At 43.0% G+C, this 16903-nt stretch overlaps 1 protein-coding gene across 2 annotated transcripts in view; it reads right to left on the reverse strand.

Moving 5' to 3' along the window:
• Positions 1-16903, reverse strand: part of LOC149155683 (phototropin-2-like) — a 523795-nt gene that overhangs the window by 441521 nt on the left and 65371 nt on the right. For both annotated transcript variants that reach the window (XM_089445926.1, XM_089445925.1), the window contains exon 8: positions 2863-2969. In XM_089445926.1, coding sequence (XP_089302052.1) covers positions 2863-2969 — 107 coding nt within the window. The remainder of the gene's footprint in view (positions 1-2862; positions 2970-16903) is intronic.

The following is a 16903-nucleotide window of genomic DNA, read 5'->3' on the forward strand; positions in this document are numbered from 1 at the left end:
TCAAAGTCGGGGAGACCAAAGAACAAAGAGTGCATACGAAAGATGTGTCGTAGAGGGCCTAAACCTGATTGAGCGGGCCAGAGTGAAACCAAATAAATAGCAGGGAACACTTACCATAGCTGGGGAAACCAAACTAGAATAGCTAGGGGAAGAAATAAAGATTTTATATAATTATTGCAAATTACAAATATATTAATTCATAGATGACATATTACTTAATTAATATATTGCATATTAATTATTAATGTTAACATGATTAATTCCAATTCTAATTTGTTAATTTTTATTAATCTAACTTTATTAAGTATTTCATATTATAAATATTTATAAGTTATACTTCATAAAATTTATAATTTTCATATAAATTTTATTTTTTTTAAATTATAAAACATATATTTTTATTATTTGTACTTGTCATTTCCTTGCCATATCCGGATCTTGGATTTTCAAAAAACTATCGGATCCATAGCCGTATCCGGATTAGAATCCTAGTAACTTAGGTATTAGGCCTTCTTCATGCAATTAAAAATCATAACCTTGGTTTCCCAAAGTTGACCATCAACAGTGGAAGGTCTTAGAACCTCAAAAGAGTATCCAATTGTCTTTTAAGATCATTAGGAAAAAGTTAAAAGAGCCACATCATTAGAAAAAAGGAGTATGGAGATCGGAACATGGTGGAGGAGACAATGAGTCACCTCATCAGATGTGCTCATGTAAAAATGACTTCAACTAATATATGTAGATCCAAAATAAGTTGGGCAAGAAAGAGAACCCCTGCTTCACCCCAACGATGTTCCTAATGAAATATGACAATCATTCTGGTATGCAAAGGTGCCCAAGGATAGCCTCATAGAGGCACAAAATACCAACATCGATAATATTTGAAACAAGGCCTCCCTTGGAATTGAGTTAAAGTCTTTCTAAAAATCTGCAAAGTAGAAAAATGATTTCAAAGGGTGATGCTTTCCTCCTCAATAACGGCCTCCAAGGTGAGGATATAATCCATAGTTTGATACCTTTCACTAGATCTCTCCTATTCTCTACCCTCAAGGTATCTCATCTCAAGCTCCTCAGGTAGCAAAAAATGAAGGGCAATGTCATAAAGCTTTGAGAATGCAAGTCCCACTATAATCATCCTATAATTGTTTGGACCAACACTAGATTCTGATTTGTGAATTATGAGGATAGTATGGTGGGACCAGGTTAATGGAAAACCTGAGCATACAGCATGGTTATAAAACAATGTTGCAAACATCGGCATCGGGATCAAATCGGCAAGGGTCCAAAAAACCAAAAAATAGTAAAAATCAAGAAAAAATCAGTTAAAAATCAGCAAACATCGGGAAAATTAAGATACCATAAAAATATCTTTAGAAATCGTAAACATCGGCTAGGCCAAAACATCATGATTTCGAGATAAAATCGGGATGTTATCGAGATGTTCGCAACACTGTTATAAAAAGCATCAATGTGATGCACCATTGAGTGTGTAGTGTAACTTTGGAAGGTAACTAAATCACTCCATTCCCATGCTCATGGAATTCTACATAGACAATTGAATAGAAAAAGGTGAGGGGCCATTCTTTTATTCTTATTAGGTTAGAACTTTTATCCTTATTAGGATTGAACTTTTTCTTTACTACGTGCCTTCCAAATTGTATTTATCAGGCTTCTTACACGAGCCCCACCTTAACATTAATAATTTTAATATATGAGCTCAAATGTCATGGGTATTAAATAGGAAGCCAAGATAATCTTTCTTCTAATGTTTGAATCATAACAGGTCTCCACCCTGAAAGTCTCAACAACCCTACTGAGGCCTTATTCTCTTGTAAAGGAAGCAGATTTCCAGGAGGCCTATGAGGTTAAAAACATCTTGTGTGTGTGTTATTTTGGTTCTTGATAATTGAGGGGTGTACAATGCATCCATTCCATACACAATCATCCTTCTCAGTGTTTCAACTAATGCAGGAAATAAATTGAGTCTGTGTAAGTGACAACCCCGCTGACCTCTATGTGCACTTGTCAACCTTGATTCTTGTCACTAAGTCAGCTTGATTCTGTCTATTACATGGTAGACATACATGGAACTCCATGCAAAGGGAAATGTGTCACCTAAACATATTTGTTCAATAGTTATCTTGAGATTTCTATAAAGATAATAAGATCTATGTGTTCTCCACCAAAAGGTTCCTTCCAACATAATTCAATTGGCACTAACAAAAACCAGTGTGGCTTAATATGATTTAAATATGTAAAGTTTGTTTCACATCAATGTAAGTATTCTAAGGTTCCAGGGAAGAATCTGTAGTGTTCCATATAAGCGAAAGAATAACTCAATTCATACATTCATGAAGATGATGGTGGAGAGAAAAACTGAAAAGATATATGTCATGAACAATGCTGCAGCAATACATCTCTCACAGTTTTACAACATGCATCATTATAATTTGTAATTACTAATAGACAGTTTTTATGGTGGTTTAACCACCTAACCCCCGATCTTAACATCCAAGTGTTGAATTGGTCACATATTCAACATAAAAAATTCATAAATGCTAATGACTCCTAACAACACTTTCTTGGTTGTTACCACTAAGAAATTCTCCTAAGGATTATGTAATAGACATCCTCCATAATTAACGATTTTGTTTTCACTATTTATACATGAATATAGAGTTTATGATATTTCTTATAAGAGGTCATTTGACAATGTTAAGGGTAATGCATCACACATGCCCCACATCAAGATTCCAGCAATATTTCAAGCCTAGATACAAGAAAGGATTATAGACAACAACAAGAAAATACCAAAGTAAGACATGAAATGTGTTTACAAAAATTGAATGTTATATTTCATACCACTCTTGGTGTAGTTGATCAACTGCACAGTAATCTCCCTTTGATCCCTAATAGCATCTCTTATTTGTTGGACAGTATCTCTGTCTGTTTCAGGCCCTTGAAGAAAGCTGACATAGAAACATCACAGAAAATTAAAATAAGATTTGTTGCTGGCTTTTTGCTCATGATCATCCATAAAAACAACCACTTCAGAGGCATACACTTCAAATATAATGAATGATGATGCATGCTATATGGTAAGGCATGGCTTAAAAGCCATAGCAAAATGAAAAATATGTAATAAATTATGAAAGCATTGCACAATGCAAAATAGTTCACTCTATTCTTTAATGAATATTTTTTCTCAAAATATGATAAGACATCGTCCATATTTCCAACTGTTTAATATGAACAAAGTAACTAATACGAATCATGAAAATATTGGCAAGTTGAATGATAAAAAGATGGTTTTGTTCTCCACAGACTAAAATTGTAATTTTCAGATTCAGAATATATTAGGATATTTCAGAGAGAATTTTGAACTTAAAAGGTCTTTTCAATACATTTAATAGTAAAACTCATATGTTTAGATGCTCTTTAGAGAATGAAGAAAGCTCTATTCATTAAAATGGTTGAAAAAACTAGTAGATAGTGATATAAGTTCTGTTACCTGTTACCCCTTGACATCTAGGGATAACTTGTTAGTTTTTGTAGCTCTGACAGGTGTTCTAGTCTCAGATTGTGTCTATGAAACTAGGGAACACATTTTCTCCAATACTTAGAAAATGTTACATGGGAAAAGACCTTCATTAGAATTGATTAAGAAGTTAATTAATTTTCCTAAGCTTAACTTAGGGAAATAGCTTAATTAATCATAATTAATTGGGGTAAATCAATTTTCCTCTAGAGACTTCCGGAATCCAAAAAAGTCATTTGATTTGGTCAAGGTGATCTTAGCCATCGATTGAGATAAGATCATGGCCGTTGATTTGTCAACAAGAGATTATAAGAGGAGATCGATGGGTCATTTAGAGAACACACAAGATCAGCGAAAGATTGAGACACAAAATTGCAATGATAGCAAGGGCGTAGAGGCAGTGTAGGGGCATTAACAGAGAGAGATAAACAGTGGTTGGAGACGAGATGTAATATCCCATATCAGGGATATACCCCAAAAACAAGCAAACTCCAACCAGAGATGGACTGGGAGGGCATTTACAAGATATGTCGCCTCTAAAAAGAGGACGAGATCCGAAGGCTACTTGGCCCTTTCCAGACTCTGTCTAAGAGTATAATAGAAACACACAAGTGGTATAATAGCCGAGAATGCTCATAGAGATACAAGTAACAATGATACTATATTATCAAATAAACCATAAACAGATACACAAGAAATGAAGAGAGAATGCTAAGCCATTTTATTATATTGAATAATAAAATGAGTACAGGTGGTGATCAAGAAGATGGCACCTCTAATTGCATAAGGCAAGTGAAGAAATACACTCAGAATAGCAAAGGAATGGCCCCTCTCTGATCTGCGTCCAAGATGTTGCGCTGCTGCTGCAAGAAATCAAACGAGGATTTGGGACTGCTCCCCTCCTCAGAAAAATCTGAAACTCTAGAATCGGACTCTACTCAAGAAACCCAGAAAAACCTAGAAAGCTTTCCTGGAATGGCCGACCCCCGAAAATCACCCCCTTGGGGTTCTGCGCAGTTCCTCACTGCTCTGCGTTGCCACTAAATATAACCCTCTGAAACTCAACCCAGAACTCTGCCAAACTCCTCCAATATGCAAGAGCTGATCTCTTGTTCAATCCCTCTGCTCAAATCCTCCACAAACCCTCAATCCAAACTGCTCCCAAAAATAACTGCGTCCCTCTCCCAGTGTTGCGCAGTCTTCCAGAACACTGATAAAACCACTGATGAAATGCTGAAGATACTGCTGCTGAAATGCCAACGAAAATACGTTGCTGGAGTAGGCACTCGAAGTCCCCCGGGGCTAAGGGTGAGATCTCCGAACGGAGACACTCACTGCACTAAACAGTGCTACAGACTAGCTAAACAGCCAGCATGCTCTAAGCCAAAACGACTATCACAAATGCACATAACCGAATGATCAAAATGAGGGGGCTCCTCTCTCTTTTATAGCTTCTGCCTCTCTCAATCCCAATGCTCACCTTCTCCTGTGTGATTCCCCTTTTGCCACGTGTTCCTCCCCTCCTGCGCAGTCCCTCCATGTGTCTGCGTGGGCTCCATTTCTGCGTCCCCTTTTGGCCCCCTTGGCTCTCCCTTTAAGTCACAACGTTGTGCTACTAGGAAGTGACTTTTATTCTAAAAGTGAGTTATGTCCCCCTTTCTCACTTTTTTATTTACAAAATAACTATAGAAGGCAAAATTTGGCAAAATCGAATATTCCAATTAGCTGGGGCTAATTAGGAATATTACAGTCTCCCCCGCCAAAATGTTGCTTGTCATCAAGCAACTGAAGTGATGGATGCTGTAAGATCTTCTCATTCTCCCAAGTGGCATCCTCATCTGGAAAATTCTTCCACCTCGCCAAGAATTCCCGGACCGTCCTGCTCCGCAGCTGCCTCTCCCTGGTATCAATGATAGCCTCCGGCTGCAATACCAAATGCCCCTCATCATCCATAGGTGGTAGCTCATCTGTCACTGTTACCTACTGCCCCAATGCCTTTTTCAATCATGATACATGAAAAATGTTATGAATCTTGCTACCTTGGGGCAGCTCCAACTCATATGCAACCTGTCCAATCCTGAGTATCACCCTGTATGGCCCATAAAAGTGGGGCTTGAGCTTTTCAGCCCCCTTCTGCTCCAGTGACGACTGTCGGTATGGCTGTAATCGTAGGTAGACCATGTCCCCTCCCTCGAACTGCCTCTCTACCCGACCCCTGTCGGCATACAGCTTCTGCTGGTTCTACGCTGTAGCCATGTTATCCTTGAGAGCTCGGAGAATATCCAGACTCTCTTGGATCCAAATCTTGGCTCTAGGAACCCTATTGTCACCAAACATCACGTCAACAAAAGATAAAGGATGATACCCATATAAGGCATAGAATGGTGACATACCAATGGATATGTGATGTGAAGTATTGTAGCAATACTCCCCCAGATGCAGCCACTTCAGCCATGCTCGCTGCTGCCCACTGACATAGTTACGCAAGTAGCCCTCCAGCCACTTGTTAACTATCTCTGTCTGCCCATCCGTCTGTGGGTGATAACTGGTACTCGGAGTCAACTCTGTCCCCACCAACCGGAAAAGATCCTGCCAAAATCCGCCCATGAAATGGCTATCCCTGTCACTGATTATGGTCTTAGGAAGACCATGCAGCCTGAAGATCTCCCTGAAGAACAGCTCGGCCACCTGTGTTGCTGTGTAGTGTGCGGATATGGCAAAGAAATGCGCGTACTTTGTTAGTCGGTCAACGACGACAAAGATACAATCCTTGCCCTGTACCGTGGGCAATCCTGTGATGAAGTCCATCAAAATGCTATCCCATTTCCCCTCCGGAATGGGTAGCAGTTGCAATAAACCCGCGGGATGGCTCATCTCTCCCTTGTTCCGCTGGCAAACATCACACTTCCTGATATGCTGAGTACGTCCTTGAGGCCCTTCCAGGAGAACCTCTCTCTAATGGCCCTGTAGGTTTTGGTAAACCCCTGATGGCCTGCCAATGGTGAATCATGTGATGCCTGGAGTATCTTCTTCTTGAGCTGAGACCCTTCAGTCAAGAAGATCTGATCCCTGTAATAGATGATCTCATCAATCACCCTGAACCTGTCATCTGCCACCTGCCCGTCTAGAATCTCACATGTAAACCTGTCCTTGGAGTACTCTACTAAGAGTCGAGCCCTCCAGTCTATATTCAAGCTCATAAGAGACAACGTGGCTGGTCTACGTGAAAGGGCATCCGCTACCACGTTGTTCTTACCCTTGACATGCTCAATGTCAAAGTCATATGCTTGGATCTTACTGATCCACTTCTGCTGCCTCTCCTGCAACTGCTTCTGCTCCAAAAAGAACTTGAGGTTGTTGTGATTAGTCCTCACCCTGAACCTATTCCCCACCAAATACTGTCGATACTTAGCCAATGCATGCATGACGGCCAGCATCTCCTTGTTGTATATAGAATACAACCTCTCGTGCGGAAGGAGCTTCCGACTCTCAAAGGCTATAGGGTGACCTCCCTGCATCAAGACTGCACCGATCCCCTCTCCCGACGCATCACACTCCAAAACAAATGGCTGCATAAAATCTGGCAATGCAAGCACTGAGCAGCTGCTCATAACCTCCTTAAGCCTGTCAAAGGCTCGCTGCGTTGTATCCGACCAACTGAATGCCCCCTTCCTCGTCAAATCTGTCAGGGGTGCAGCAAGCTGTGAGAAACCTTTGACGAAATTCCAGTAGTAAGTACAAATTCCAATGAATCCTCGAAGTTCCATAACGTTTCTCGACTCCGGCCAATCTCTGATGGCCTTAATCTTCTCCTCGTGGACCCTCACTCCGCCCACTCCAATGATGTGTCCCAAGTATAACATCTCCGTCAACCCGAACTCACATTTGGAGAGCTTGGCATAGAACTGCTGCTCCTCCAAGATGCATAATACTGTCTCAATATGCTGGAGATGCTCCTCCCATATCTTGCTGTAAATGAGTATATCATCAAAGAACACCAACACAAACTTCCTCAAGTGACTACGGAAGATGTGATTCATGCAAGACTAGAATGTAGCTGGGGCGTTGGTTAGCCCGAAGGGCATCACCAAAAACTCAAAGTGCCCATAGTGACATTCGAAGGTGGTCTTGAGAATGCGCTGCTCCCTCACGCGAATCTGATGGTACCCTGATCTCAAATCAATCTTTGAGAAGAACCGTGCTCCTCTCAACGCATCCATCAACTCATCGATCCTGGGTATGGGGTACCTGTTCTTCAATGCCCTCTTGTTCAAGGCCCTGTAGTCAATGCACATCCTCAATGTACCATCCTTCTTCTTCACCAACACCACAGAAGAAGCAAAAGGACTCATGCTCAGTCGGATGTGCCCAAGATCCAGCAACTCCTGAATGGCCCACTCTATCTCATCCTGATAGGCCTCGGGATGCCTATAGGGGGTAGTAATCACTGCCTATATGCCTTGCTCAAGCTCAATAGTGTGCTCAAACCCCCGATCCGGTGGTTGACCCGGTGGAATCTCCCCAAATACTATGGCATACCGGTCAAGGATGGACTGTATCTCCGGGTGCACTATCTGCCCTGTAGTCCCCGCCTCCGATGCACGCAGCTCTACTGCCCACTCTATGTCTCCCTTCCGGAAGACTGCCTCCATCCGATGAGCTGAAACAGTCTGAGGCGGATACGTATGCTGTCCCCGTATCTTCTCATGCCTCCCTGTCTTCTCATCATCCCACTCCATCTCTAGGGTCTTCCAATCCGTCGTGACCTTCCCTAGAGTGATGAGCCATTGAACATCTAGTATCATGTTGGTGTCCGAAATATCAAGCACATGTCATGGTCTGATCTCCTAGGACCAAGACTGAAACCCATCGAAGCTCTCTCTCTGTATGCCTCTCCGCTCAACCATCTGTGCATCGATGAAGTTGTGGGTCACCCCACTGTGAGCCAAAACTGACACTCGCTGGCCACGTACTGTCCCTCGTACGCGTAGCGTCACATACTTGGGAACTCCTCGCAATGCGGCAAGGGCCCCTCCGATGGGTGCAAAAGATGCACCACCTGTTGCTGGCAGTGGAGGTGGCAAAGGTCCCTGTCCATCATGGCTATCTCCTACCTCCACACCATCCTCATCATCCTCTTCTCCACTGCCCTCAGAGAAAAACTCAATGAAATGTGCCTTGCCAGCAGCACATCTATGTCCTGGTGCCCATGGCTCCTGACATGTGAAGCACAACCGCTTATTCTTCAGCTCCCTCTTGACATCATCGTCAATTTGCACTCGTCTTGGATTCCCCTTTGGAGGTGGAATCCCCACATCCTTCCCCTTAGACTAGAAAGTCTGTCTCTGGGGGTAAGATGTCCGAGTCCTAGGTAAGACATCCTATAGGTCCCGGGTCTGCTGATAGCATCCTGAAGGGTGGTTAGTCTAGCGGATCTGACTAGACCCCGAAGTGGCTCTGCTAACCCCTCAACATACATATAGATCCTCCGTGTCGTGGATAGATCTGGCACCATCACTGAGACCCTCAAGAAATCTGCAATGTAGGTCTCTAGGCTCCCTGTCTGTTTGAGCCTTGTCAACTCAACAAAATGCTGCTCTGGATCCCTCCGATCAAATCACTCCATCAATCTCCTGGTGAATTCAGCATATTCGTCACTATGGAGTGTCCTAGTGTAACCATCCCATGAAACCACCAATCATGGGCCTCACCATCCAAATGCAATGTCGCCACCTTGATGGCCTCTGCCTCCGACATCTGGTTAAGCTGGAAATAAATGTCCAACTTCTCCACCCAAGACCTTGTCGAACTGTTTGATCAGCCATCAAACGTAGGAAAGTGGAATCTACTCACTGCACGGTGGGTGTCACCATCATGATAATGTTAGTACCCTCTGTGATGGTCGCGGGGTCTACTATCCTACTGGAGCTGAACAAAATCACGGAATGAGGGGGCTTCCCTGAACTCCTGCCCATAGGCCTGGTACTCTGCAAAATAATCACCCATGTGTCTAGGCTCTGCCTCCTGCTGGGCTATGGCCCCCGTGTCTACTCCTAAGAAAGTGGGCATGGTAGAGCATGTAGGGGCATGTGAGGCCACCTGCTGCGCAGTATCATGCTACTCTGGCAAATGGTGGGATGCACTTGATCTCTCACCAACCTGGAAAACCCGTGGGCTCTCACACTGTCTGGCCTCTACTGTCGTGAATCTCTACCCCATCACCTCAATCTGCCTCGACAGATCCTGCACTGATTTGAGGAGCATACCAGCAAATCTCTTGCCGTCATCATCTGCCATTGGAGCCTCTTGCTCTGTGTCCACCACCAGCTCCTTCTGTTTTGCGTCCACCACAGGCTCCTCCTGTTCTGCGTCCACCACCGGAACACAGTCTCCCTCTCCGTAGGTATTCTCCAACCTACGCCCAACGTCTCTGTATCTCCGACCTCTGCAACAGATATAGGGTTTCTACCCCGGTGTCATAGATTGTTAGCTCTGCACCTCTGATAGAACTAGTAAAGAGTGAAGTTTTTAGAAAGCCTATCTTTGATGCTCTTGAGCAGAAAGCCTCACGAAACCCCACTGACTACGTCAATTTGCAAGATGATAAGCCTGCAGTTGTGCTTAGCCCAATGACTGAACCTACTGATGATAATTCTCCATCATTTTATGTCTCCTTGACCATTCATGACAAAATCCTCCACAATTGCCTGTTAGACACAGGGGCCAGCCACAATTTGATGCTTAAAGCTGTCATGGAAGAGTTAGGCCTTGATATCACTAGACCATATCATGACTTATTCTCATTTGATTCAGGAAAGGTAAAATGCCTAGGATTAATCAAAGACCTAGCCATTACCCTAACTCAGCTGCCCATGAAGAGCATGATGATGGACATTGTTTAGCAGATGTCCCTCCTAAGTTTGGCATGCTGTTGTCCAGAGGGTGGATCAAGAAACAAGGTGGGACACTACAGAATGATTTATCCAATGCCACTGTCCCAGTCTTTGGAGGAGAAAGCAGGAGATTGTACAAAGAAGCACAACTGGCCTACATCATCAGTGATGAGAGGAATCCTTCTAATCATTCCATATATGTTGTGGACACTAATTTTGGAGCTTGTATTCTCCAAATTGAAGAATCCTAGAAGGCCTCAATGCAGATCAAGAAACCAGTAAGTCAGGCCGAGGGAGAGAAAGGAAGTATGGTTTGGGAGATGTTCTTTGATGGAGCATGTTCTAGGGAGACCGCAGGAGCAGGGGTGGTGCTGATATCTCCAAAACAAGAAAGCACACATCTGTCTTTTAAGCTGGCCTTTCAAGTTACCAACAATATAGCAGAGTATGAGGCTCTGATATTGGGTCTTAATGCAGCTAAAGACAGAGGAATCAAGAACATAAAGGTGTTTGGAGATGTTGATCTTATCATTCAGCAAGTGAATAAAACATTCCAAGCAAAGCACCCAAGGCTGAGAGCATATAGAGATGAGGTATGGAGACTCAAAGATTCTTCTGATAGTTTTTGTATCTCATATATCCCCAGAGTCGGAAATCAGCGTGCCAATTCCCTTACTGTGTCTGCTAGAATGTTTATCCCTCCCATGCCTCCCAGACTAGTTTATGAAGTCCAAATGAATTATAGACCATCTTTGCCTGATAATGTCCAGCATTGGAAAGTTTTTGAAGATGACGATGAAGTGAATAGGTTTCTGCAAGTCATTGATGAATTTTCCGAAATGCAAATTGACCAAGAGAATGAAGCCTTGGAAGAAAACCCCCAGTCCCAGCTTAAAGACAGAATTGGTAAAGACAACATTGTCCAACTGCCCAGTAATCATATACCTAAGGGTCTGGTTCCATTAGAAAAGTTGTTTGACCAAAATGATGTGCCTTATAAGGCTGCCCAAAAAGAAGACCAATCTGCAGTCTGTAAGCATAATATAGGGAGTCCAGGACAACCAAGATATATAAATCTGTCCACCCGTCTATCTGCTACCCAAAGTGCTGAATACTGCAATTTAATGAAGCAATTTGCTGATGTCTTTGCCTGGGAATATAGTGACCTGAAAACATATGACAAAAAGATCATCCAGCATAAAATTCCTTTAGAGAAAGACACCATCCCTTTCAAGCAGAAGCTGAGACCAATAAATCCTTTGCTTCTCCCACTGATTGAAAAAGAAATCATGAAGTTACTGGCTGCCAAAATCATAGTCCCTCTCAGATATTCAAAATGAGTAGCCAATTTGGTAGTGGTGAAAAAGAAAAGTGGAGAAATCAGCCTCTACGTTGATTTCATAAACTTAAACAAATGTTCTAAAAAAGGCAATTATCCTCTACCCAAGATGGAGCATTTGCTGCAGAAAGTCTCAAGAGCCAAAGTGATGCCTTTCCTGGATGGATTGTCAAGGTATAATCAGGTTGTTGTACATCCAGATGACCAAGAGAAGACTGCATTCACCACTCCTTAGGGCACCTTTATGTATTCCAAGATGCCTTTTGGGTTGACAAATGTTGGAGCCACCTTTCAGAGAGCTATGTATATAGCATTTGTGGGAGAGAAGGATAAGTTATTCCTTATATAGCTAGACGATATAACAGTGTACTCCACCAGCCATCAAGACCATTTACATCGTTTGAAGAAAGTGTTCCTGAAGTGCAGAAGGTTTGGGATTTCAGTCAATCCTAAAAAGTCATAGTTTGCTTTAGAAGAGGGCAAGCTATTAGGACATGTCGTTTCTGCTGCAGGTGTCAAAAATGACCCAGAAAGAGTAAGAGCAATACAGACCTTGTCTGTCCCAAGATCAAAGAAAGACATCCAATCCTTTCTAGGCAAGATAAATTTTGTAAGGAGGTTTATCCCAAGTTTTGTAGAACTTGTAAAGCATATTACCTCCATGGTGAGAAAGGGGTCGGAGATCAAATGGACTGATGCAGCAAGGAGATCCTTTGAGTCCATTAAGAAAGCTATTACGGAAGCTCCCACTTTGAGAAGTCCAGATTACAGCAAGGAGTTCCATATATTTTCATTTGCCTCTAAAGACACCCTTGCAGCAGTTTTATTGCAAGCACATGAAGAAGGCTCAGAGCATCCAGTGGCTTTTTTCAGCAAAACATTAAGGGGTGCAGAGCTGAAGTATGATATCATTGAAAAACAGGCATATGCTCTTATCAAGTCTTTGAAAGATTTCAGAATTTGCATTCTGCATTCCAAGATAATTGCATATGTACCCTTTGCTTCAATAAAAGATGTTCTAACATAGCCTGATGCTGATGGAAGAAGGGCTAAATGGATTGCAAAGTTTATTGAATTTAACATAGAATTAAAGCCCACCAAATTGGTTAGAGGTCAGGGCCTTGCCAGACTAATGGCAGAAGGAAATTGCAGAATGCTGGACATCAATCTCATGAGCATGATTTCAGAGAATGGTCAGACAGAAGAAGAAACAGTTGAACCAGGGAAAAATCTGTCATTGGCAGAAAATTTAGCTTCTTGTGATTGGTACTCTGCAATAGCTCAATTTTTGCTGAAGCTAGAAATCCCTCCAGGTCTTAGTTCAAGCCAAGCCAGAACTATTAAGCTCAGGGCAGCCAAATATGGCATTCATGAAAATCTGCTCTACTGGAGGGACCCCTCGGGAATTCTTTTGAGGTGTATGGACAAAGAACGATCCATTGAAGTCATGCAGCAATTTCTTTCCAGCCTGTGTGGAGGGCATCATTATTTGAAAACTACAGCTCACAAAATCCTCAGAGCTTGGTACTTTTGGCCCACCTTGTTTGTTGATGTCTTTTCATTTGTTAAATCATGTGATAGGTGCCAAAGATTTGAAGGGAAGCAACAATTGAAGTCCCTGCCCTTAAAACCCATACATGCTAGTGGCCCTTTTCAGCAGTGGGGCTTGGATTTCATCAGAGAAATCAATCCACATTCCAGTGGCCAACACAGATGGATATTAGTAGCCACAGATTACTTCACTAAATGGATTGAAGCCATCCCTACCAGAAAGGCTGACCATAATGTGGTCATGAAGTTCTTGACAGAGAATATCTTCACCAGATTTGGTTGTCCACATAAATTGATCACAGACAATGCAACAGCCTTTAGGGCAAAAGAATTGGTGGACATGTGTGACTCAATGGGCATTAAGCTAGATCATTCCACCTCATATTACCCTCAAGCAATGGTCTAGCAGAATCTTCCAACAGAAGCCTGATAAGGATAATTAAAAAGCTGCTAGAAGACAACAAAAAGAATTGGGATTTGAAACTCAAGTATGCACTGTGGGCTGACAGAGTAACCACCAAGAAATCCACAGGGAATTCTCCTTTTAAGCTAGTATATGGCACTGAGGTTGTATTACCAATTCAGTTAACCCTCCCTGTGGCAAAGCTCTTACAAAGAGCAGGATGAGGAAGAAGACATCGTAAAAAGGATCACTAATTTAGCAGAGGTACATCAAATCAGAGAACAGCTGGTTGAAAGGTCTGTGGCACACCAGAAGAAGATCAAGGAAGCCTTTGACAGAAGTACAAAAACAGATAACTTTCAGGTTGGGGACTTAGTTCTTAAGTGGGATGCACTAAAAGAGAAGAAAGGCAACCATGGGAAGTTTGACGCTTTCTGGACAAGGCCTTTTATCATTTCTCGGATCCAAGGGAACAATACCTTCATACTGCGAAGTATGGAAGGGGAGGCAGTTTTTGATGGCCCAATTAATGGGCATTTTCTGAAAGTTTATGTCATTTAAGGCCTTTGGTCTTAAGTCTGTAAATATGTTATTTTATCAGTTTTTAGTGTAGGCTCAGTTAGACTCCATGCCCAATGGAACACTAGGAAATTTTGCTAATTTGGTTTTCACAGGAAAGGCAATGATCTGCAGTTCTTGAGACCTCACAGGGAGGATCTCATCCCCAGAAGGAGCCAGTGTTAGCTCTGCCACATATTTTGACATTTTGAGAATCAAATGCAAGCTTAGCCGTATTGTTCATGTTCAAAAGAGAACTCGCACCAGTCATCTTCCTCCTTCTCCCTCACTCCGCTAACTCTCTCATAACCCCGTTGCCTCTGTTTTTCCTCCAAAACCCCGGATAAACACTTATTTCTCAAAGCCCTGAATGCTTAATCCCATACCCCATGACCCTGCGCCCATACAACCGCGCGCCCTCGCAGACCCTTCTGCCGCAGCCTTGGACGTTGACCTCTATCACCCTAATCCAATGGCCCTCCCATCACATCACATGAACTGACCCACGCAATTAAATCCCCACCGTCCGATCATCTCAGCTGCGATCGGACGGCGTTCGCTCTTCCCGCACCCGCGAAGTGACAGCCCGTTAACACGCGATGGAGGGCAGTTTCCGCTGCCACGCGTCACACTCTGAGTGGTATCGCACACCCTTGTACCTTTACCGCCCAACCCCCAATGCTGGTGCGATCAATACCGCCTGCCGCCAAAACCGCCCTTCCCACCCAATAAACTCCGCGCATCTCCGACGCCCGATGACCGTTGGATTCGTCTGCCTGAGATCCAATGGCCTGCGTCCACTCCGCTTCCATATCTCCCGGTACTCCTTGCCAAGCAATCCCTGCTATCGATCCGCCCAATCTAACGGCCAGTCTCGCTCCGCCATCCGACTATTCCACCCATTGTGCAGTCCACGTACCTTAACCATTCCATGCTCCCAAAAGGACGAAGATGACCTATTTACCTGTACCCGGTGCATTTGCTCCTCAACCACCGCCTTCAACAGACAGTATGGCTGAGAAAGAAAAGGACAGGGCCTGAGCAGGTGAAGGCATTGAATAGTTACGGAATTTCATTCTGCACGACACTCCACCCACCCGAGAGGACAACAGAGCGCAGGAAAAGATCACATCCATCAACTACAGCAAGCAATCGCACTCAGAAGTTCCTCCAGGCAGTTAAAGCAGTTGGTGGTTAATTACGACCCCTCCATACCTAGAATGGCTGAGTGCCTTTGTAATGAAACTCTATATATACCCAAAAACAAGATGTAATCAGGGTTGATGGTTGTTGTTTTGATGTAAAGTTCAACTTTTGGAGACTGTAACTACTTTGATACTTGCAGCGTCTCATCTTCATTTTCAGCTAATACAAGCTTCTTTTGTTGTTAGTTGCTCACTTTCCATTTCTATTCTGTTCCAGGTTGTGCCTGATATGCGGTTTTTCCTGAACTCTTGATGTTTAGCATTTGAAGAGCTGTCATCCTACCTCTGTGTTAAAGTCTTGTATTTATTAGTGAATGAGTTATTCAGGTTTCTTTTCAGTTAGTGACAGAGAGTTGTCATCCTGTCTATACACTAGGGAATTAGATTTGCAGACCTCTTTACTGGTTGCAGCCGGCTATCACAAGGTCTTGTGCATATGCTAGTGTGGTCAATATTCTCCATATTCACCCAATCTTTGAACCGTGAGTAATTGGTGGTCTAAAGCCTTGTAGTCTGAGGGTGTTCACGCATGTCTGGAGTTAAGCATAGTAGAAGTGGTTATCTGGCTTGAACAAGCATCATTCCTTCCATTCATCCATTTCCAACATTAAGTTGAGTTTGTAATGTTCCCGAGCATCTTCGAGCTACAACCTAGGAGAGTTTCTTGGGGTGATAACACCTCACGTAGTCTCTGCATCAACCTCTCTAGGCTCTGGGTCATCGATTTTACTGATCAATTTGCTGCCCGGAGTCTCTGTGCTCAGCCTCCCGATCTCACACCTCGGCTCCTGGCTTCTGAAACTGACTCTCCTCAGCTAAATCTCAGACTCTCTCTCACCTTTTGCGTTGCCTCTGCGTGGCCCTGTGTCAGCCTCTGCATCAAGGCTACTAGATAACTCTCTGCCTCTCTCTGCTGATGATTCTCTGACTAAGAAAATCTCTTTCTCCAAATGTTATCCCTGCCCCTCAACTGCAAGAAATCTCCTTGGTCGAAATTTCCTCTTGATAACTTCTCACTTCAAAAATTCAATCTCTTGATCTCTCGGTGTGTTTTCCAAATGACCCTCAAGCCTCTTCTTATATCTTTCTGTTGGACAACCAACAGCCTAGATTAACTCCTAATCAAAGACTTAGATCATTTTGGCTTGACCTTCATCTTATTCTAGAAGTTACACCCACAATTAGATCAATACCCATTAATATTTTTAATTTCCTAAGTTTAGACTTAGGGTCCTGTTGTCGCACAAAGCGTCTAGGCAGAGCAACAACGCTCAGAGTAAAGGTTGTCACTCTTAAATCCTTACTCACTCCGTTTAGACTCTCTCCTAGACAAGTCAAGGGGGGTAGTCCCTAGGTAAATGGATGAGGATAGCCTGTGAAAAACAGACTCTAGGAGATTTTAATGATGGACAACTT

Source organism: Pinus tabuliformis, chromosome 9 (genome assembly GCF_031772625.1).
Source record: "Pinus tabuliformis cultivar Carrire ecotype Pingquan chromosome 9, CPIR1, whole genome shotgun sequence".
Classification (NCBI taxonomy): Eukaryota; Viridiplantae; Streptophyta; class Pinopsida; order Pinales; family Pinaceae; genus Pinus; species Pinus tabuliformis.